The 21,886-nt window shown below is 34.4% G+C and overlaps 1 protein-coding gene across 2 annotated transcripts in view; it reads right to left on the bottom strand.

Annotated features, from left to right (window-relative positions):
• Positions 1–17,533, bottom strand: part of LOC129806573 (double-stranded RNA-specific editase Adar) — a 36,198-nt gene extending 18,665 nt beyond the window's left edge. Inside the window, exons 1-6 of one of the 2 annotated variants that reach the window (XM_055855258.1) lie at positions 17,295–17,533; positions 16,862–16,906; positions 16,626–16,746; positions 16,385–16,536; positions 15,966–16,242; positions 3,247–3,601 (exon numbers count right to left, since the gene is read on the bottom strand). In XM_055855258.1, the coding sequence (XP_055711233.1) occupies positions 3,247–3,601; positions 15,966–16,242; positions 16,385–16,536; positions 16,626–16,746; positions 16,862–16,903 (947 nt within the window). In that variant the 5' untranslated portion in view covers positions 16,904–16,906; positions 17,295–17,533. The remainder of the gene's footprint in view (positions 1–3,246; positions 3,602–15,965; positions 16,243–16,384; positions 16,537–16,625; positions 16,747–16,861; positions 16,907–17,294) is intronic. The other variant, XM_055855259.1, reaches the window with a different exon arrangement.
• Positions 17,534–21,886: the final 4,353 nt, after the last annotated feature.

The following is a 21,886-nucleotide window of genomic DNA, read 5'->3' as shown; positions in this document are numbered from 1 at the left end:
TAATAAAAATCCTTTCCTAACCACGCTTTATGGGACTTATTTGGTGAAATGGAATTACCCTCATTTTGTTGTTTAACATTTTGTAAATGTTCTCTCGGCCAAAGCGACTGAGGATGAATGTCCTACATATTTCTGAATCTCTGTAATAGTTTGCACTCATTTGGATGAGGAGAGAGAGAGAGAGAGAGATATCCAATAGTTATGCAACAGTGTTAGAATGGAAAGCACCAATTTCCATTAAAACAAAAAGAAATGCAACCTCTGAGAGTATAAGCCAGTGATAAGCCTAGATCAGCTTATAGAGGTGCGATTCCTTCGTTGCAAATTCGGATTGTGGCAAACTTGAACGATATTTATACATAAATAATGCAAATTTCGTTTAAATTGTATGTAACTTATTATCGTTATTAATGAGGAAGATTGGATGAGAAATGCATAAAAGTGTCTGAAAATCTATAAAGTCGATTATCTCGGAAATTATGAGAGATAGAGGCCTCAAATTTTACGTCCATTTAGAACCCCTTTCAGACTTGATATGTGCAAAATTTCACTTAAAAATTAAGAAAATTGGATGAGAAATGCATAAAAGCGTCTGAAAATCTTTAAAGTCGATTATCTTGGAAACTATGAAAGATAGAGGCCTCAACTTTACATTAATTGAGAACCTCTGTCAGCGACCCGAGAAAATCGCGCCCCACGAAAATCCGCGAAAAAATTCACGCCCTGTGAAAATCCGCAAAAAAATTTGCGCCCCGCGAAAATTCGTGAAAAAATATGCGACCCGCGAAATAATTCGCGCCCCGCGAGAATCCGCGAAAAATTCGCGCCTTGCAAAAACCAGGGAAAAAAATCGAGCCCCACGAAAATCATCGAAAAAATTCGTACCCCGCGAAAATTCGCGAAAAAATACTCGACCCGCGAAACTCCGCGAAAAATTACGCGCCCCGCGAAAATTCGCGCCTCGCGAAGATCCGCGAAAGACGTCGCGAACCGTGAATTGTATATGCTACCGTCGTTGCGGGTGACTTTGCACTCTGCTGTTCGTGAGACTTTGAACAATTCTAGCACTTACTGATAGTCTTCGCCGATCCGGTCTACCATGTCAAAGTACATAGGGATATGTTAAGTACCAAGTAAGGTACAATGATCCTCAAAAGAATTCTTGTAGTTTCAGTAATAGTCAATGAAATCCTAGTAAAGGTATTTTGTCAAAAAAACGGCTCCGTGAAAGAGTTATCTGAAGGTACAATTCCAAAATCGATTTCAGAGTAGTAAATTGTCCAAATCCAATCTAAATTTATCTGGCTAGAATAATCCACTTCGATTTTGTTGATTATTTTTATTAAAATATTTTTTTTCCCTATTATCTTCCTAAGAACGCATGATTTATGTTATAAAATTGCATATAATGGTCTTTCTAAAGCTTTATTATAGAAGTATTTGGCTAAAAATTATCCAATTTTGTGGGAACTTAAGATAAAATGACCGAGATCTACAAGATGGAATGGTTGCCATCTTGATTTGATGTTTTTATCCGCCATTTTGAATAACTGTCAAAACAAAAATCTGATCCGATTGAGCTGAAATTTTAGTATGTTCTAGCTGATATCAAGGCCTTTTCAGAACATATATAAAATCCGACCTAGGTCAAGTGATTGTCTGGATATAGGGGCTCCAAGTTCAAAATTTTGACATTTTTATGAATACAGAACTACAGGGAGCTTCTTTTATCGAAACCATCAGAAAAAAGACAGCGTTATCGTTAGGCGATGAGATCTAACAAACAAACAAAAAGAATAGTAGTTTTTGTTTATAACAGCGCATTATTTGAGAATCTTATAAACTGTTTTCGCAAAGATGAAAAATAAAAAATTAATTAAATGTACTTTTCGTTTATTTATTTTTTAATTATGTTAAACTAAATAAATATATAAAATAAAAGACTTAACCATTTTTAATGGTTACTGAGGCATTTCGTTTAGGTTTCAGATATTGAAGATTAAAAAATAAAGACCGCCAAAATATGAGTATTGCAAAATTTTAAACTTTGAGCCTCTGTATCTAGGTAAGTACTTGACGTAGACTGGAACATAGATACGTTTTGAAAAGGTCTTGACATCAGCTACAACATACTAAAATTTCAACCCAATCGGACCAGTTTTAGGGTTTGACACTTATTCAAAATGGCGGACAGAAACGTTAAATCAAGATGGCGACCACGTCATCTTGTAGGTCTCGTGCATCTTACCCTTAGATGTGAAGATCTTCATTCTCGTTTCTTATCAGAAATTGTTGATTTTTTAGTATTTATTAAAAAGTGCAAAGTCACCCGCACCGGTAAAATTTTATAAAATTAATGTTAGTGGCACAAAATCCATTCATTAACAACTGAGTACAAATAATTTTATCCAATAACCCCCCTCCCTTCATTTTAACTATCCACTTTTAGAGGGTAAAGTTGAAAAACAGCGAAAAAACGTGCAGTCACCCGCAACGACGGTACCTTACAAATCTTCGAATATAGACTGACTATGTAAAGAGGGAGAGTGAGAGAAAGGGAGAGTGAGAGAGTGCTATATATATGGGGAAAGCTTGTCCGACGCCGCTTCTCCCGTTTTTTTTCTCGCCTGACGCTAATAGGAAATTCTCTTAAAATTGAAATCTTTAAAGTGAAATATCTCGAGAACCGTTCGACGAATGTCTTAATTTCTTTTTTTTAAATTGGTCTAAATTTTCTGGGCTACAAGATAAACATTAAAAATTCAAAATCGCATGCTTAGATTTCGAGATAAACTACAAAACGTGATTTTTAACCAGTTTAGAACCGGTTTTTCAAAAAACTAATAGCACAGAAATCGTCGTACGCGCGTGTAGATATATTTAAAAAAAAAAAGAATTATGAAGATATCTCGATCCAAACCAGAGATATTGCGTACTACGGACGGCCGGACAGCCGGCCGGACCCGAAATTACCGGTTTATGATTTTCGGCATCAGGGATGTTCAAAACATATACCCTGTGAATTTCAGCTCGATCTGAGCACTTTGAGAAAATCCGAGGATTACAATAGGTGTGATTAGAAGGAATCACACCTAATTGCATTTCCGACACGAATATAAACCTGAAATAAAATCTAAATAGGGGGAGGGAAAACACCCAAAAAACAGCGAAAAATCAGAGAGAGAGAGAAGAGGGAAAAGGGAATATCGAATTAATATAGGAATTATATCAAATAAATGGACTCACTTTCCAATACCATCGGCAATTGTTTGAGCCAATTCAGGACATTCCTTGTCGCTGTAGTTGATGCTGGCGACGGTGGATTTTGGCAGTTGTGTCTGCATTGGACTGTAGGAAATGTTGCAGAGAGCAGCTAGTGCCGCCTTCGCTGCGGCATTCTTTGCCAACTTCTTCGACGGTCCAGTACCTTCGAAATTGGTGTTATTGGCCGTAGCGATCATTTTGAAGCGCGAATGCTGATGCCCATCCGATGATACACATTCAAATTTTACATCATTAAATAGCTCATAGAGAAGCATCACAGGACCTTTCTCAGGGATGGCTTTTTGATTTCCAACAGCTGACATCCTGCGCATCATTTCTGTTTTACATTCACCAAAATCGCATTTTTTCGGTTTTGGTTTTTGTTTTGATTTTTTTTCGTGTTTTTGGTATTTTTTTGTTTTTGGGATACAATCAGGAAAAACAAGAAATAATATTAGTTGGAATTATCACTTTAAACTGCTGTGGAACAAATTTTACAATATTAAAGACATAATTATATTAAGTATCGACATTTTACATAAATATATGGCTCTAAAATTCCATCAGACTGCAACATTATTTCATTCATTCACTTTAAATTCGAAGCATATGCATCATGCAATTTTACTGCCCTCTAGCGGGGAACTAGATAGACCATAAATGTTCTGAAAACCTCTTGGAAATTAGAATACCTCTAACAATGTATAAATACCAGAAAAATCAGCTAAAGAAACATTTGAGTTAAAAATTACGTGAACCTAATTATTCCCTTAGGGGAGACCGGAGCTAATTAGTCAGCAAATGTTTGGATTAGAATGGACAACATTGGCAAAGCGTCCCACGATAGCGGAATGTTCAAACTCGTGACTTCGATGCAATTATTTGTCTTTCACATTAATAAAGTTATTTAGCGGTGTAAGTCATGAAAACCTGTACTCACGAGTTTAAGCATTACACAAAGTTAATTTTCATTGTGCCGTGCCTAAAATATTTACACAGTTTTACAGCTGATTAGGACCGATTTATAGATCCCCTAATAGATTTTTCAAAATTGAATTTTGATAAAAAATAAATTATCGGTAATTTACCGGTTCATGACCGATTCTAGCAAAAACAAAAACGCTGAAAGTTAGGAAAGACTTGTTAAACAAAAGTGCTGATTTTCAGCGTTTGGTATTCCCTGGGGATTTTAACCATTTAAAATTTATTCAGTATTATGAAAACAATAAACTTATCTGAATCTGAGAAATACGCTCTTTAAAACTAATTAGAAGTGAACGTTTATAAAGTCGGTTCAAAACGAACCCTTCTATTTACCCCTGAAACAGTAAGAGACCCGGTCAAAATCCCGAATGGGTCAAAATTCCGAAAACCGAAAATCCCGAACACCAAAATCACGAAAAGCCAAAATCCAGAAAATGTCAAAATACCGAACGCCAGAATCCCGAAAAGCCAAAATCTCGAACGCAAAGATCCCGAACGCTCAAATCCCGAAAAGCTAAAATCCCGAACACCAAAATCCCGAAATCCAATATCCTGAAAAGCCCAAAATCCCGCAAAGCCACAATCCCGAAAGGTCAGAATCCCGAAAAGCTAAAATCTCGAACGCAAAAATCCCGAACGCCAATATCCCGAAAAGCTAAAATCCTGAACGGCAAAATTCCGAAATCCTGAAAAGCCCAAAATCCCGAATCTGTCAAAATCCTGAAAAGCAAAAATCTCGAAAAGCCAGAATCCCGAAAAGCCAAAATCTCGAACGGAAAAATCCCGAAAAGCTAAAATTCCGAACTCCAATATCCCGAAATCCAAAATCCTGAAAAGCCCAAAATCCCGAAAATCCAAAATCCCGAATGGGTCAAAATCCCGAAAAGCCAAAATCCCGAATGCCAAAATCCCGAAAAGCTAAAATCCCGAACGCCAAAATTCCGAAATCCAAAATCCCGAAAGCCAAAATCCCGAAAAGCCAATATTCTGAATGGGCCAAAATCCCGAATTCTTAAGTGTCATAGGTCATAGCTATTCCTACGATTGGACCCGCGTTTACTTACTGGAGGGAGGCAAAGGAAAATTTTTTGTGTCTTGGGAAATTATTGTACACATTATCGGATCATTTCGGGATTTTGGTTTTTCGGGTTTCTGGCTTTCGGAATTGTGCCGTTCGGAATTTTGACATTTTCTGGATTTTGGCGCTTGGAATTTTGGTGTTCGGGATTTTGGCTTTCGAAATGTTGACCCATTCGCGATTTTGGCTTTCGGGATTTTGGCTTTCGGATTTTTGGCGTTTGGCAATTTGACCTTTTCGGGATTTTGGTGTTCGGGATTTTTTTTTGCTTTCAGGATTTTGGCATTCGGGATTTAGGTTTTTATGATTTTGTTGTTCGTGATTTTATCTTTCAGGATTTTGACTTTTAGGATTTTAGCGCTCGGAATTTTGGTTTTCGGAATTTTGACATTTTCTGGATTTTGGCGCTCGGGATTTTGGTGTTCAGAATTTTCGATTTTCGTGATTTTGGCTTTCGGGTTTTTGGCGTTTGGCAATTTTACCTTTTCGGGATTTTGGCATTCGGGATTTAGGTTTTGTGATTTTGTTGTTCGTGATTTTATCTTTCAGGATTTTGACTTTTAGGATTTTAGCTTTCGGAATTTTGGTTTTTCGGGATTTTGGCTTTCGGAATTTTGACGTTAGGCATTTTGACATTTTCTGGATTTTGGCGCTCGGGATTTTGGTGTTCAGGGTTTTCGGTTTTCGGGATTTTGCCTTTCGTGATTTTGGCTTTACCGGATTTTGACCTATTCGGGATTCAGCTAACTGTGCTCACTGGGAAATTGTAGATTTTTGAAAAAAAATCCTGTTATGAGAAAACAAACACCCCTTTTTAAGTGTTACATAACCTTAAATTCTTGAATTCCTGAAGCCCTTCGGAAATAAGGCAAACACACTGAAATATATTCAACGTTCTAACGAAATCAAATAAAATTGGTTTAAAAAAAACTGCTTATTCGAGGAATTTAGAAGTTTTAGTCTTTATAAATGATCTTTTAAGGTCATGTAACCCACATTATACTTATTCTTAAGCTTCAATCTACAATAAATTAATAAATTTATATTACTTGGGGTATTATCCTCAAGTTACTAAACTTGGAAAATACTTTTAAAATGGGTGAGGTAAAATTTTGGAATTTCTGACAAATCTACCCTTAAAGTTAAGACTTTGATAATCCAATTAAATATAATTCTAGAGTACTTTCACGATAAATTATTCCCTTTTTTTATAAAGTTTTTAAGATGTTAACTAAACTATGAGTTCGACTTATCAGAATATAAGTCGAATAAGTCGATTTTTTTTTGCAAAATTCGTTTTTTCGCTTTTCGTGTACTTCTGTGAATATTATACCGGAAAGTTAATTATTAAGTTGTAGGGGTATCAAATAGAGTAACTATCCAATAAAACAAATTGGGAACTAGAATTCAAATCAGGAAAGAGGAAAGAAGCCAATTTTAACAAATTCGACAGGATGTCGTATTTTCCGTCCGCCATTTTGAGCAAAAATTTTGCATGACCTTCCGCGAAACAAGAAAATAATAACAAAATGTATTTTCATCTCTGTCGGACTATTTTTCGCAAGTAATTGAAGAACTAAGGTTACTAAAAATCCATTCCCGACAGCAATTCGGATAAAAATCGCCCAGGAATAAATCATTTAAAATCACTCAATTTGCGTATGATGTATAATACCATGGTAAGGAATGGGTTAAGAATTTTGTAGACAGCAATTGAGGATTTAATTACGAAAAGATAATATTTAGACTTATAGAATAATGCCTAACGCACATTAAATTTTGTTTAGTAAACATGTTTTTGACATTTCAATGAGAGTGATGCCAAACGCACAATAACTTTTGTTTGTAAACATGTTTGCAAAATTTTCTATAAGTGTGAGGGAGATGACTAGATCTGGATCTCACTCACTCTCATTGAAATGTCAAAAACATGTTTACTAAACAAAATGTATTATGCGTTGGGCATAAGTGAGATCTAGATCTAGTCATCTCGCTCATTATCATGGGAGATTCTGAAAACATGTTTACAAACAAAGTTATTGTGCGTTGGTCATAAGAATTCAGTTTTTTTTCTATTTATTTATGTAAAAAAAATCTTTTCGCAGTGAAGAAATCTTGTCAAAAAGGGAAAAAAAGAATATTACTCGTAATTTTTAGACATGTCGAATGAGGTAGGCACATGGCAAATATCGGAAGATGATGACACACAAAATGAAGAATTTCGCAAAATGACAAAGCATAAATTTACATTTCTAAAATTGACATGCTTGCAATGCTCTTTGATTTTGCTATTTTCTGACTATTTTTTTTTCTGCCTTTCAATCGCTTACTATTCAAAAGCCACAAAACATTAGTAGCATTTTTCATTTAAATTCTATCACAAGAATTTATCCATTGAAATACGGAAAAATTCTTTGGATGAGAAAATATGAAAATCAATTTATTTTCAATATTTATTTCAAATAAGATGCAATTTTAGAGCCATTTTTTTAATAACTATTCTACTCCCTCTCTTTCACATGAAATAAATCACAGTATATTTTCAGACAAAATTTCTCGATCACACAAAAGAATTTCGTGCAAATAAACATGACTTTTTATCACTATTTCCTTCATTCATAATTAAGCTATAAGAATTGATGTATCAATTTCCTTCTAAAATATTCCGCTGCAATATAAAGAGTTAAAATATTCTTTTGATGATTCCTCCAATGATAATGAATCATAAAGCAATGGAAAAAAAAATAGAATAAAAGAAAAGAAAACAAACATTTAAGGATTTTTAGAGGGAAATTTCTTATCGCTCTGATGTTGAATGGCAAAAAAAGACTGAATTTAATCTATTTTATAGAGTGAAATGAAATAAAAGATTTTTAACTGAGATTGGAGAAACGTATTCTGAAATATCAGCATGTATTTTTTGTCATTGAACATACACATCTTCCTCTCTTTCTATGAAACTTGAAAACATGATTTCAGAATCATCAAATTGATTATTGTTGTGAAGTGAATCATGATTAGTTAATCTTGGACACTTAGTTTCAAAATACGCAAAGATTATCTAAATTGGTGATTGGTTTTTGGAATCAATCACAATCAAAAATGTTGAAATACTCTGTTTTATCAAAATTAGAATTTTAAAAGATAATGAGAATTAGCACTGAATCATATTGAATTAAAAATTTTGTGAAATTTAACGTGGATAAGTTCTTTGACATTTCAGCTGTTTCATAATCACAGCTTTTGTATTCCTTCAGGTCAGTAAACTTTGTAGGGTAGTGAAACCACTTACGCTATTTTCTTTTTAATATTACCTTAAAAAACCACAACACTCTACCTGGCTTAGTGGTGGTTCATTTCAAAGTCATATAAGGAATTCTGTAATTTTTCTGGCATTGTCACACGTGAGTTCGAAACGTGACAATGGTAATCGAGCTTTTTTTTCTCTTATCACATGAGTTCGGAAATATACATGAGCACGATCACAAGTAGATTTTGATTCTCCAATAGTGTCTTGGATGAAAGGTAAATGGAACTCTATTTGCACAAAAAGTCGTTGAAGTTTGAAGAATTCAAGTTCAATTTCGAATTTTCATACTAAATTTTCGAACAAGGTGGGAAAAATTTATCAAATATCACACTATAAAGCTGGCAAAATAGTTACTCAGTCATTATTGAGTGATTAAATACTGGGGCAAGAACAGTAAACGTCGTTGTTCAGTTTTTTCCTCACAACAATGTGAAGACCGTCACATTTTGACACTTGAGCACTTCGAAATTCGAACAGGATGTAACTTACGCCACCTTGCGAAAGTATTAAGAAGTAAGAAAGTCTCTTTTTTGGATCTTCAAATAGATTTTCGAATTTATCAAGATATACTTCTGTACGGAAAGAGTCTATCCTTGTTGATTTTTTTAAAATAAAATTCATTGTCATTTGAATTGCTAGAAATCTCAAATATGTGACTGCAGACAATGCCAAATGGCAATGTCAGAGTTACAGAATCGCTTTTTCGAAAAAGCTCCCTGGAGGGGAATTCTGTAACGCTCTGGCAATGCCATATGACAAATTGTGTTTGAATCTTAGGAGAGCTTTTTCGAAAATGCGATTCTGTAACCGTGACATTGCCATTTGAGCTCGCGTGGCATTGTCAGAAGTCACATATTTGAGATTTCAGGCAATTTAAATGACAATGAATTTTGTTAAAAAAAAATCAACCAAGACGTACTGTATTTTCATAAAATCACCAAGGGATTTCATTTAAAATTCATTGAATTGCATTTTCGAACTCACAAGATATGACAAAAAAAGCTCGAATGACATTGTCAGGTGTCGAACTCACGCGTGGCAATGTCACAAAAATTACAGAATTCCCCTAGTAGTATTAATGATTTTGCCGATAGCACAAAAAATGCGCAAATTTGCAATTAAGAACATACGCACTAATTTAATAAAATATTTTCATTTTTTTTTCTCAATCTGACTACAGCCAGAATTTCCTCAAGGGAAAAGATGTTCGAAGATCGTTTTTGAAAGATAAAGGAAAGATTTTCACGTTTAGTTTGTGTGGACACTGAAGTACTGTTCGAATTTCGAAATGTCTCGAATGTCGAACGTGGTGTAAGTCTTCACTTTGTCAAAAAAAATCAAAACGACGAGTTTTATATTATTTCTGCCCTGTTATAAAATACCCTTCATTTGTAGCTCTTTTAACAGCTTTTAACGTCCGAAAATTCGAAATTCTGTTTGTATCTTTTCTCGAAATTCGAAATTCTGTTTGCATGTAAGAGAAAAGTTATTAGAAAAATGTTGAAATAAATTTGTTAATTATATTTTTTATCCTGTTAAATGTTATACATTATAGACCTGAGGAAGGGGCCAACAAGCTCCGAAACGTTGTCCTAGTAATAAAGGAGGAGAAGGATCTAGGTCAAAATCCGTGTTTCTTTTCATTCTGTTTGTATCTTTCGAACATTAATGACATTTTTGCAAATAAAACTCGTGAAACACTTGTGAATAATCAAACTCCAACAATAAGCATACGGATTGCGTGTTTGTAAAAATGCGCTTCTCTGTTTAAAAAGGGGGAAAGTGTCTCGGTTAAAAAGAGAAATAGTGACATCGTTCAGTAATAATCTTTCGAAAAGACACTCTAAAGCCAAGCCAAACCTATTCGAAAATCTACCGGAACCCTAAAGTTCAAGTTCACGTACTAGCCGTTTTAGCACTGATTGTTCTACCATTTCGAATTTCGAAATTCTTAACACTTCAATTGACAACATGTCAAAAACTGTGTGTAAACGTTTACCGATGTAAAAAGTTAAATTTTGCGTAGATTTGAGAAATATCCGGATGGTAGAACGTTCAAACTGCAGTTTTATTAAAATAAATGTCCTTTTGATGAACTTGCTTAGTTTTGAGTAACTCGTCGGTTTAAACTTTCGAACTTCCAACAGGTTGTTAGGTAAGTTCTCTCTGATATACCTTCGAATCGGTACAGGAAAAAAAAAACCTCGGGAAGGTTATTACTGAACGAGAAAAATGTAGTTCACAAGGTATTCTTACGATTCACAAGTAGATTTTGAAAAATTCGAAGACCTTTTTGAAAAGCTAAGAAAGACATTGTACTTGAAAATTCCGAAAAGTGACTGAAACACTTCTTATTCGAATTTCGAAGTGCTCGAGTGTCAAAATGTGTCGGTCTAAGGAAAAAAACTAAGCAATAATGCTTCCTATTGCAGTCCCTTGAATTCCATCATGATCATTTAGTCATTCTTTACCCTGCGTTTAGTGTGTAGATTTCATAAAGTTTCCCTTACTTTGTTAGAAAATTAGTATAAAAATTCGAAACTAAGTTTGAATTCTTCGGAGATTAACGAACATTTGCGCAAATAGTAACATTTACCTTTCAATTGGAAAAAAAAACTCAATATCTATAGAAAGTAATACTTGAAAAAGCAAAATAATAATTTGGGAAGCAAAAAACTAAATTCGAAGACTAACTGATTTAAGTTCGAAACTATTTTTTGATTTTTTTGCCAATTGCTTCCCTCACACGGTTGGAGTTTGAAAAATTCGAAGATCGGTTCCGAAAGTCCCAAAAGTCATTTTCACTTGTAATTTTAAAGTGTCTCAAGTGTCGATCCTCACTTTGTTGTGAATAAAAACAAATCAACGACACTCTTAATATTCTTAGTCCATTACAATTCCCTCATATGAAAAAATTGAGTTCGAAAATTCAAAGTTTCGAGCATCAGCGACATTTTTTGCAAAAAGAAAGTTCCTTTTACATTTTATCGAAGACACTATTGGAGAATAAAACTACAGCTATGAATGGGGAGAATTTATAAAAAACCAAGAACTATAGGAATAATTTAGCTATATACTTCCTTACGTCGCATTTTGTTGGTAAAATGCACTTTAATTAATTTATTCCTTCGTAACAAATGTCATAAACAATATCTTTCTCTTGATTCATTGCTATCATGACATTTTTGAAATATTAATGACAATCACTCTAAAGAAATATCTTTAAATTGCATGTCTTCTTCATTGAACGATGATATGAACAATATCCCTGATTTAAATTTATACTCAGACAGTTTTTTTTAAACAATTAATAAATTTTAAGAATAAAATATAAAGCTATCTAAATTTTACCTGACAGTTAAAAATATAATTTTTAACACTGTTCATGCCTGTAAAAAACCTTCTATCTCCTATAGCGTGCGATTGGTTGATGACTGTACATTTTATTTAAAAACTCTTTTGAGTAAAATCGTAATAAATTTGCTGCAATTTCATATTCATTGCATCTGAATGTGTCCCTCAAATTTGCAAATTAATGTGACTTTAAAGAATTATAGATTGTGCACGAATTATCTCTCTCACGTAAAAAACGAATGAGAATCTGCTTTGTTGTAAAATTTTATTATCGGGGTGATATAATATTTCTACTTAAGGAAATAACGATATTTTAATGCAATTGAGTTTAAAAATTCGAAGATCGGTATCGAAATCCAAATAAAAGACATTTTTACTTCTTGTTTCGTCCGCTTGGTGGCCGAAATACTTCCTATTCGAATTTTGATGTGTAACGAGTGCCAGTCTTCACTTTTTGTGGAGAAAAAAGACTAAGCAATGACGCTCATAATATTCTTAATCCATTATAATTCCTCTCATAATCACTGAGAAATTCTTTTAACAGCTTTTTAATATGATATATCATAAAATTTACCAATCCTGTGCAAAAATTTAAATAGAAAATTCGAAATTGTGTTTGAATTCATCGAGTATTAAGGACATTTTGTGCAAATAAAAGTTCTATTTTCTATTTACCTTTTTTCCAAAACACTATAGGAGGATTAAACTCCTATAGTCTATAGGCTATAGGCCTATCTCCTATAGGCTATTTGAACAAAATCTAGTTGATGTTCGAAGATCTAAACACAATTTCGAATTTTTAAATTAAAATTTTCGCATAAAGTGGAGGAAATTTATAAAATACCCACCAAAAAGGTGGCAGAAGAGGTACTGTAATTACAAAGGATTTTAACTCTTTCGCGTCATTAGGGTCATATATGACCCGGGGAAAAGACAATTTTTTTTGACTATTTACATTAATTGAAATCTATCGGTTTGTGCACGAAATCATAATAGAAGGATGTAAGATTCTTGGCTAATTTTCTCAAGACTCCAGATATTCAGGAAAAGAAAATATTTGAGATCAAAAATCACTAATTTCGAACTTTGTGAAATGACTTTTCTTTTTCAAAATTTTTTATATTAATTTATTTTTTTCAGCAAAAAGTTCTTTAGAAACACAAAATAGAATATCCAAAGATTGTATATTGCATATTTTGATATAATAAACTACTCTCAATTTTACAGGAAAGCGTGTAGAATTTTCCGGGTCATATATGACCCTATTGTCCCCAAGGGTAACAGTGTTTTCGTCCCAAACTTGTAGCGAAATGTAGTTGGGACATTGTTTTTCTTTGTGAAATGCAGGTGGGACATCTTGCTCCTGGACATTTCATCTTATATCTGATGAATTATAACATATTTTGCAATATTTTAGAGTATTCTGCAAGCGTCTCATATTGTACAATTGTATTGTGTGTGAATAAATATGTAGATAAGTTTATTTTTGCCAAATACCACTCAAAATATTGTGACAGTGACTGTTCAAGGGAATACCAGGAAGATTCCTTGAACACCAGGAGTACAGTGTTCATCAATCCAGTTTGTCATGATTTTGGCAAAATTAATAACTTCAAGCAAAAGAACTCTTAGAAAGCCCGTGATATAGATTTTAAAAATGGTATGTACACTTCCCTTGAGGACAATAGGGTCTTATATGACCCGGGATTTTTCCAAGTTTTCACGCAACGGAAATTTTTTTTTCTCTCTGAACTATTATATTTGATCATAAAGCATTAGGAAAAACTCAATTTTAGATGAATTCATCTACTGAATAAAAGTGTGACGCGAAAGAGTTAATGAAATCTAAGATATAGTCATCTCACTCAGTTTCATAGAAAATTTTGAAAGCATGTTTACGAACAAGTTACTGTGCCCTATAGAGGAATTCTGTAATTTTCATGGCATTGTCACGCGTGAGTTCGAAACGTGACAATGCCAATCGAGCTTTTTTTTGTCATATCATATGAGTTCGAATATGCAATTCATTGAATTTTTAATGAAATCGCTTTGATGATTTTATGAAAATACAGTACGTCTTGGTTGATTTGTTTAACACTTGGAAGGACCCTAGTAGCAGCCGCTGCCAATTTAGTTTTCAATTTAATTTTTTATAGTGAAGAATATATCATTTCGCCTGGAGGCCTGATTGAATGCGTGTAGAATTTATCTGGATATTTTTTCATTATACAATTTTTAATAAAAATTAAATATTAATGTAAATATATTGCAAAAACAAAAAACTGGACTCGGAAGGACCAAGTGGCAGTTGCTGCCATATGCATTTTATATGGGAGTTTGACGTTCTGCAGATGTAATTTTCTTGATTGTTAGTGTATAAAAGCCTTAAAAGAAGAAATTTAAAGTGTTTTTGCAAATTATTGAGAATAATTATGGGGGAAAGTGACATGCCTTTGAATGCGGCAGTCTTTGAATGCTTAAATTTTTCTCTTATTTACCAAAGCTAAAAATCTATTTTGTTAACTATTGTTAACTATAGTATTAACTATTGTTCATAAAGTAGAATATTTGTTTTGAGAAATGAGAGAAAAATTGAAACATTCAAAGGCTACTGCATTCAAAGGCAGACTACTTTCCCTTACTCCATTATTCTGATAAAGATGAAAACATCGAATGGTTAAAAATCTTTAGATACAGTACCCAAGGAGATGAAATTTCTGATTCAGACACTAGAAAAGAACTGACTAAAGCTCCGAATGTTTAAATATAAGTAAAAATATCAAAATATTATGTAAAATTCAATAAATGGCAGCGGCTGTCACTTGGTCCTTCCGTGACACTTTTAGCTAGGGTTCTACGAAGTTTTAACAAAATTCATTGTCATTTGAATCGCCAGAAATCTCAAGTGACTTCTGACAATGCCACGTGAGCTGAAATGGCAATGTTACGGCTACAGACCCAGCAACGAAAGTTCCCTGTTTGAACACCGTTCAGCAAACGCGTTCAGAACAGGGTTCGGTCCAATGTAAATCCTTACGGGCTGGGAAAAAGCGAACGCGGTTGAAGCAATAGTTCTCTCTGATGGCCACCACTTTCTGAACATTTAGGAGGCCGCCACCGTCGCTGCATGTCGAACAGGGAACTTTTTCGTTGCTGGGGAATCACATTTTCGAAAAAGCTCTCCTAAGATTCGAACCCAATTTGTCATATGGCATTGCCAGAGCGTTACAGAATTCACCCTCCAGGGGGTAAATTCTGTAACTTTGTGAGAACGTGAGAAGTGCTAAAAGCGAGAAAATACCGAAACAAACAAAATACAAAGTGGTCGATTTTTTTTCGTAAGTGTCACTGGTGTCCAACTCACGAAACCCCCAGGATTGGTTAATTTTTTACCAATCAGCGCCACTTCCGGTAATTCCATGAACCTTCAATGTCCACAGAAGTTGTTTTTAAGTCCAGAGCATCCCAAAAAAATCAAATTTTATTGCAAAACTATGCTGATATTTCAGAATATGACTTTAAAATATTACAATAGAAGGAATTTTAGACTTAAAAAAATATATATGTATTTAAAAAACAAAAAGAGGGTTAATGCAAAAGTACAGAGGAACAGATATTAAACCACAAACACAGAAATAAGAAAGAAAAAATTCTACAAACCACCACCTTTGAGGATAAAGGTGTCTACACATTGAGCACAATTCTCGTCAAAAATTGCTTTTTTTGAAGGAAATTGGCTGCAGTGCTGTAGGCAGAAACGTCAAAATTCTGTCAAAAATGCAATTTTTGACAAAAATTGCTCCCAATGTGTAGAGGCCTTAATAGATAAAGTTTTTAGCGCGATTTTTTGGTGGGAATGACGCAAAAAAAAATATTTTTCGTCGTGGACAATGGGAAATGTTGGATAGTAAAATTGGAGACATAGTGATAAACATGAGTTAAATAAATAAAATTTGTGGAAATAGTGCTACTTGCTTTCATATCGCATCAACCAGTCCGGCTTACAATTACTTTGACTAATGCTTTCTAAGCTACGCTGAATGAGAATACGAATATCATCAAATTCAGAATCAGATGATGTACCGTTTTCAATGTGCTCATCACTGGTAAAGTCCACGTTATTGGTGGGCTTCAGGGGCGACAGGATGGCACCATCTTTCAGCTGGATGAAACTCCTTAGGGCTGCCTCAGCTGCCGCCAATCTGGCCATCTTTTTGCTCCGTCCCTGACCAGTATACGTCTGTCCGTCCACCTAATTTTTTTTGTTTTTCGTGTGTATTTGTTTGTTCAAGAGAATCCGAGTGATTCCCAAGAGACAACCCAGAGATAGAGATTTACATTTTAAATTTAGCCTAATCGCAGGAGATGCTCTGGTTTTTCTAATTGACAATTACCTCAACACTTATTGTGAATAATGGAGCATGCACTGGACCCGTCTGAGCCTCCAGTGTATACGTCAGACCCTGACGGAGTTCATTGAGAAGTGCCACGGGATTTTTTGCCTGGGGCAGTTGTTCCCCATTCTTCCTCTTCTTTCGCGGTGAACCTGAAAACCCCGATTCCTTCTTTAGCACATCCCTATCCGGAAGAGATACCCTTCCCCGGAAAAATATACGAGAAAAAAAAGACACTCACTGGAAGCAGAAAGATTCTCTCCACTCCTCTTAACCGGACTCTTCACAGGAGACGGCCCATTGTTGAAAGAATTCCCATGTGATCCACTGTTCACGGGAGACTTTTCCGGTGTCCGTGGAACCTTTTTTCATCAAAACAATCCCTCATTTTCAGCCAAAAATTTCCCCCCTTTAACAAAGTCTCTTCCTTCCCCAAAGGAACAAAAAAAAGAAGAAACCTTAGGTAACTAGACTTACCTTAAAAATCTCAGGAGCCGGATTGCGGTTGACTTGCAGCATTTTCTGCCCATACGAAGTGACAAAATGTGCATGAAACGATAAGAGAGAAATTAGATGAATGCGAAGCTGTAAATAATAAACTGGTAATTGGGATGCTTTTTGGCAATGATTTTATAATGCCCTCCCCGACACTCTCGCACACAAATATAAAAAAAAGGACGTAAGATTTGATGAAAATCAATAAATTTGATAAACTCCTTGGTGGAAGAGAGACAAAACACTACAATCACCTAATGTGTGAGTAGGATGGCAATAGCGGGAGCGCTTTTCTCTCGCCTATTGATTATTTGTTGGCGAATGGGACAGGGAGAAAAAAGCGCAAAAGCCAGGAAGAATTTTTTGCATTTGGGGTGACTAATAACACAGAATTTCAGGGTATCCGTCAACTTACTGATCTTGATCGACGTGAGTGGCACCGGTTACATGACGCTGCAACACACAGAGATGATTAATAACTCAATATTTTCCCTTTGAAATACACAGAACGCTTTGGACAAAAATCCACTCAGAGAAATGTCAATGCGTACACTCTGACCACCCCGACTGACACAATGCCTATAAAGCCTAACAGTAATGCCATTTTCAGGCATAAAATAGCAAAAATCGAGCATTTTCGTGGTCAGTCGGGGCAACACATGATTTTTAGGCGCTTTTGGGTGAGATTCACAGTGGCGCCTCTAGCGGATGAATCACATGAGCGACCTTCCAGGGCTCGCATTTGAATATTCATATTTTAACTGTAATCATTCGAGGTTAAAAGAGTTTACAGGACACAGAATTTTTAATGCTTAATTTTAATTTTTTTTCTGATTTAGAACATTGGCAAAATTCATTAAATCTGTGAGATATCCTAAAATATTTATTTTTCATTTCCTCCGCAATTTTTGTAGCTTTTGCGAAAAATATTATCGATATAATCACAAAAAATGTAAGAAAAACTTAGGAGAAGTTGGAGCACCACTTGTACATGAATGACTTTATAAACTTAAATGTACAGTTTAAAAATAATAAATTATTACAAAGAGAAATGTGTTAATACACAAATAAACTAGCTTAATTAAGCTTGTACAGGTGACTGAAAAAAGAATGCAGCAATCGAAGACGGATGTATTATCTTCATTTCTTGTTTAACTCTTTTGAAATACAGTAGACTCTTCGATATCCAGCACTTCGATATCCGGGTGACAGCTGCCAAACACTGGCGGTTGATATATTCAAAATTATTTTCACTAAACATGAAGTTTGTCCAGAGTGAATTAAAGTATTATTAACATTGTATCGAAGTTTTTAATACATAATTGTAATAAAAAATGAAACATAAGCACACCATGAAGAAAATTCTCTTTTTCTTTGTCAGACAGAAAATAAATTCATACTGCACAAAATAGAAAAACCGTTGATCATTCAAAAAACCTAAATGTCATTTTGTCCCCCAGTCAGCCGGATATCGAAGAGTCTACTGTAAAGATAAAATGGTAGTATGGGGAGACTTTGATTTTTCGCACACAAAAATGATGTTCAAGTTCAGTGATTTTTTCTAACTACCATGCAAAACGTATGGATTCTCCAACTATGCCAAAAAAATGTCTTACTTATAAGGATCATAATCCCACCCCACAAAATCCCAGGAAATCCTTAGATTTTCCTCCAGAGGAAAATGAAAATTTAATGGCGATTTGTGCGATAGATCAATCAAGTTTCCATCTTCGCACACGATTCGCGCCATCATTGAACACCCCATTTTCACCGTAAATTTTACACCGGACACTAAAAGTTGCACATCATTGTTTAAAGAGGACTCTAATATCATCCAGAAATTTCTTTTGGAAATTTAGAAGGTAAGTATTTAAATTTTTGTACCAGTGAATTTCAGCTTAAAAAATTACATAACCAATTAAAAATTTATCAAACTTCTGAAAAATTTTAAGATCTATCAAATAAAGCACATTCTGCCTGAATCCGTTAAAAATACACTCTCTTACGCAGTCTATTCATTGGCCTTGGAAATTCCCAAAAGAAATGTCTGGATGATATTGGTGTCTGAGGACGAAATGTCCGCCTTGGTCCATATCCAAACATATCTAAAAATGAAAAGGTTCGATTGTTTATTTCTTGAGATATTTCCAAAAGAATGGTTTCTGGAAGAGAAGGAGTGGGATGAGAGGCAAATGCATGTTGTTTCGATTCCTTACATTGACTTTTGGGGGGTACTCAGAACAATCAAAGTCGCTAATTTTGTCTCTTTGGTCAGAAAATTGATCAGAAGAAATTCTGCTCTTCTGAACAGATTATTAGCATATACAAGAAGAAGAGATCGGACATCTTTGAGATGTATGGATGAAATGTCCGCTAGGACACTCTCTAAAACATATTCAAAACTGAAATTCATCGATGGTCTGGTTCTTGAGATATTCCTAAAAGAGTGGTTTCAAGAGGAGAAGGATAGACGTGGGAATGAAATTGAAGTGACATTTGGAGTCCTTGGATCAACTTATGGGGGGATACTCAGAACATTCCAAGTCGATATCTTCATCAGTTTGTCCAGAAAATGGGATAGAGAGTTTCTGTAATTTTTTCCTTGAGTTTAACATTTCAAAAATCTTGCAAGTCTATGAATAAAAAAAAGTGAATGTCCAAAAAAAAGTTTCTTCTGCAAATTATACCCTTTGAGTTTCTCTAACAAATAGTCCATGTGCAAGAATTGTGGGTCACTCCTAGTTCCAGCAGTAGATGGCCAAAAAAAGACGTTGCAAAAAGTGTCTTCTTCAACATAAGTGGTTCTGGATGACCATGGTTTACCCATAGCATATTGCATTATACCAGATTCTAAGGGCCAATGAGCCAAGCTTTCCAACAATAGTTCACTCATTCAATTATGTTCATCAGGAGTTGAGATATACCACTCCAAACTTCCGACGTCTTTTACTGACAGAATATATGTGCTCATCTAATATATAGTGCCCGCTTTGTTATTTGCATGATTGGGAGACAAAATGACAGATGTCCGCTTCGTAATCCGGATGGATTTTTTGAATTGTTCAACGTCTCGAAAATATAATACAAGTTTTTTTTTGTAGAATTAGAATAAAACTTTTAAAGAAGATTAGAAAGACATAATTAGAGAAGTCTATGCTATTATACTTCGTTTATTAAACAAAAACATCAAAGGATAATTCATTTTCATTGCTGAACACGCATGCATACATATCTTGTCCGGATTACGGCGATCCGGATTAGAAAGCGGGCACTGTACGAAGTTTCGAATTTCCGAACACCAAAATCCCCAATGTGTGAAAATCCTGAAAGCTCGAAATTACGGATGATCTAAAACCCGAATGTGTCAATATTCCGAAAGCTCAAAAAGTAAATCCTAAATTTGTCAAAATTTTGAAATCTAGAAAGCAGGAATGCTCTCTAAATCTCGAATGGGAGAAAATCCCGAAGGATCGAAATTATGAGTCTATCTCGAATGGGTCGAAATCTTTTAACCTCTTTGAAGTCTGTGTAGTTAGGGGCTAAGATTATGCAGCATTTTTTTTTTAAAAAAATCATATTCCGTTGTTACTCAAGCGATCTTGATCTAACTATATGGGCTTAAACGGTTCTAATTCGACCATCAAGTTCCGTAATAAAAAAATGTCGATAACCGCCGTAAAGGATGCTTCGATCAACCCATACTTAGGCTGAATCAAAAAAGATCCTTATTTTGTATGGTGGCCACTAGGCGGTCGAAGAGCTTAAGTCCAAAATGAACTGATTTTCATCAAGATCGCTAGTCGTTCTTGAGAAATTCGAAGTCGAATTTTTGAATTTTCTAAAGTAAAGGATAATGATTTATACAAAAATACTCTGGATTTTTAGTCCTGCGTCCCGGTGTTTTTTAATCTCAAGAATCAAGACCTATTACTCCCTTGTTTAATTTTATTTGTAACATACTTAAAAAAGACGGTTTTCTTGGAAAATCCAATCAAATTCTCATCTTTCAAAAGTTTGGAGGGATTGGGATTACCCCAGTTTCCTCTATTTGAAGCATATCATTTTTACTTTCATTCTATAATTATGAAATATTAATAAGATTCTAAATATGTGATTATTGGCATTGTAAAACAACTCAAAGTTGTACTACATCAACAGTGCGAGCTATTTTCAACACAAATTACCTTTGTTTAAACTCCTATTTAATCTAAATATAAAGAAATTAAAAAAAGGTCTATAGAAAAAAAAATCTAGCAAAAGGAGTAAAAGTCTTAAGATCTTGATTCACTATGATGGAGATTATTTCTGCAACTTTCGCTTCGGTATTGCATCAAGTCGGCGAGATTCGCTTTTAGATTTTCAAACTGCACGCTTCTTAAATACCTGAATTTAATGAACTTTACTTAAAATAACAATGTAATATTAACAAATCACTCACAAAAATATATTGTGTGACGAATGCATGACAGATGTTAACATGATTGCTACAACGTGTATGTTATAATTTTAAATTTGAACTCTCAGCAGAATAATTATGTGCTGGGAAAGATACATTCCAAGTCAAATAGGCGTGAAACTAATCTAAAATATCTCTCCAATTCTGTGCAAAAATATTTCTGTGTAAAATTGCATAAACCGAAAAAAAAACAATTGAAATTGAATAAAATTCTGTAATTATTGGGTAAAATACTGTGAGTTTTCATGAGCAATTTCTCATCACAAAATTAAATAACTTGAAATAGCTTGAACAGTTTTTAGCTATTTTATGAGAAGATGATTGTTGATGTGACGAAAAGAGATTGTGACAGGAAATGCAGTGGATTGGCAAAAGTCTCATCTCAAATATCCCCATAATAATTGAGGTAATTTATCACTTGAAGATATATTTTCATTATAATTTTGTTGTTAAAGGAGTGTGAATTTGCAAGTTTGCGGAACACAAACTCAAATTACTGGTGGAAGTGTGACGCATTGAAATATTTATAAAATACGGAAGTTTAAATCTCA

Source organism: Phlebotomus papatasi, chromosome 3, assembly GCF_024763615.1.
Source record: "Phlebotomus papatasi isolate M1 chromosome 3, Ppap_2.1, whole genome shotgun sequence".
Classification (NCBI taxonomy): domain Eukaryota; kingdom Metazoa; phylum Arthropoda; class Insecta; order Diptera; family Psychodidae; genus Phlebotomus; species Phlebotomus papatasi.
The sequence above is the reverse complement of the archived record's forward strand: the minus strand, read 5'-3'. Positions and strand labels throughout refer to the sequence as shown.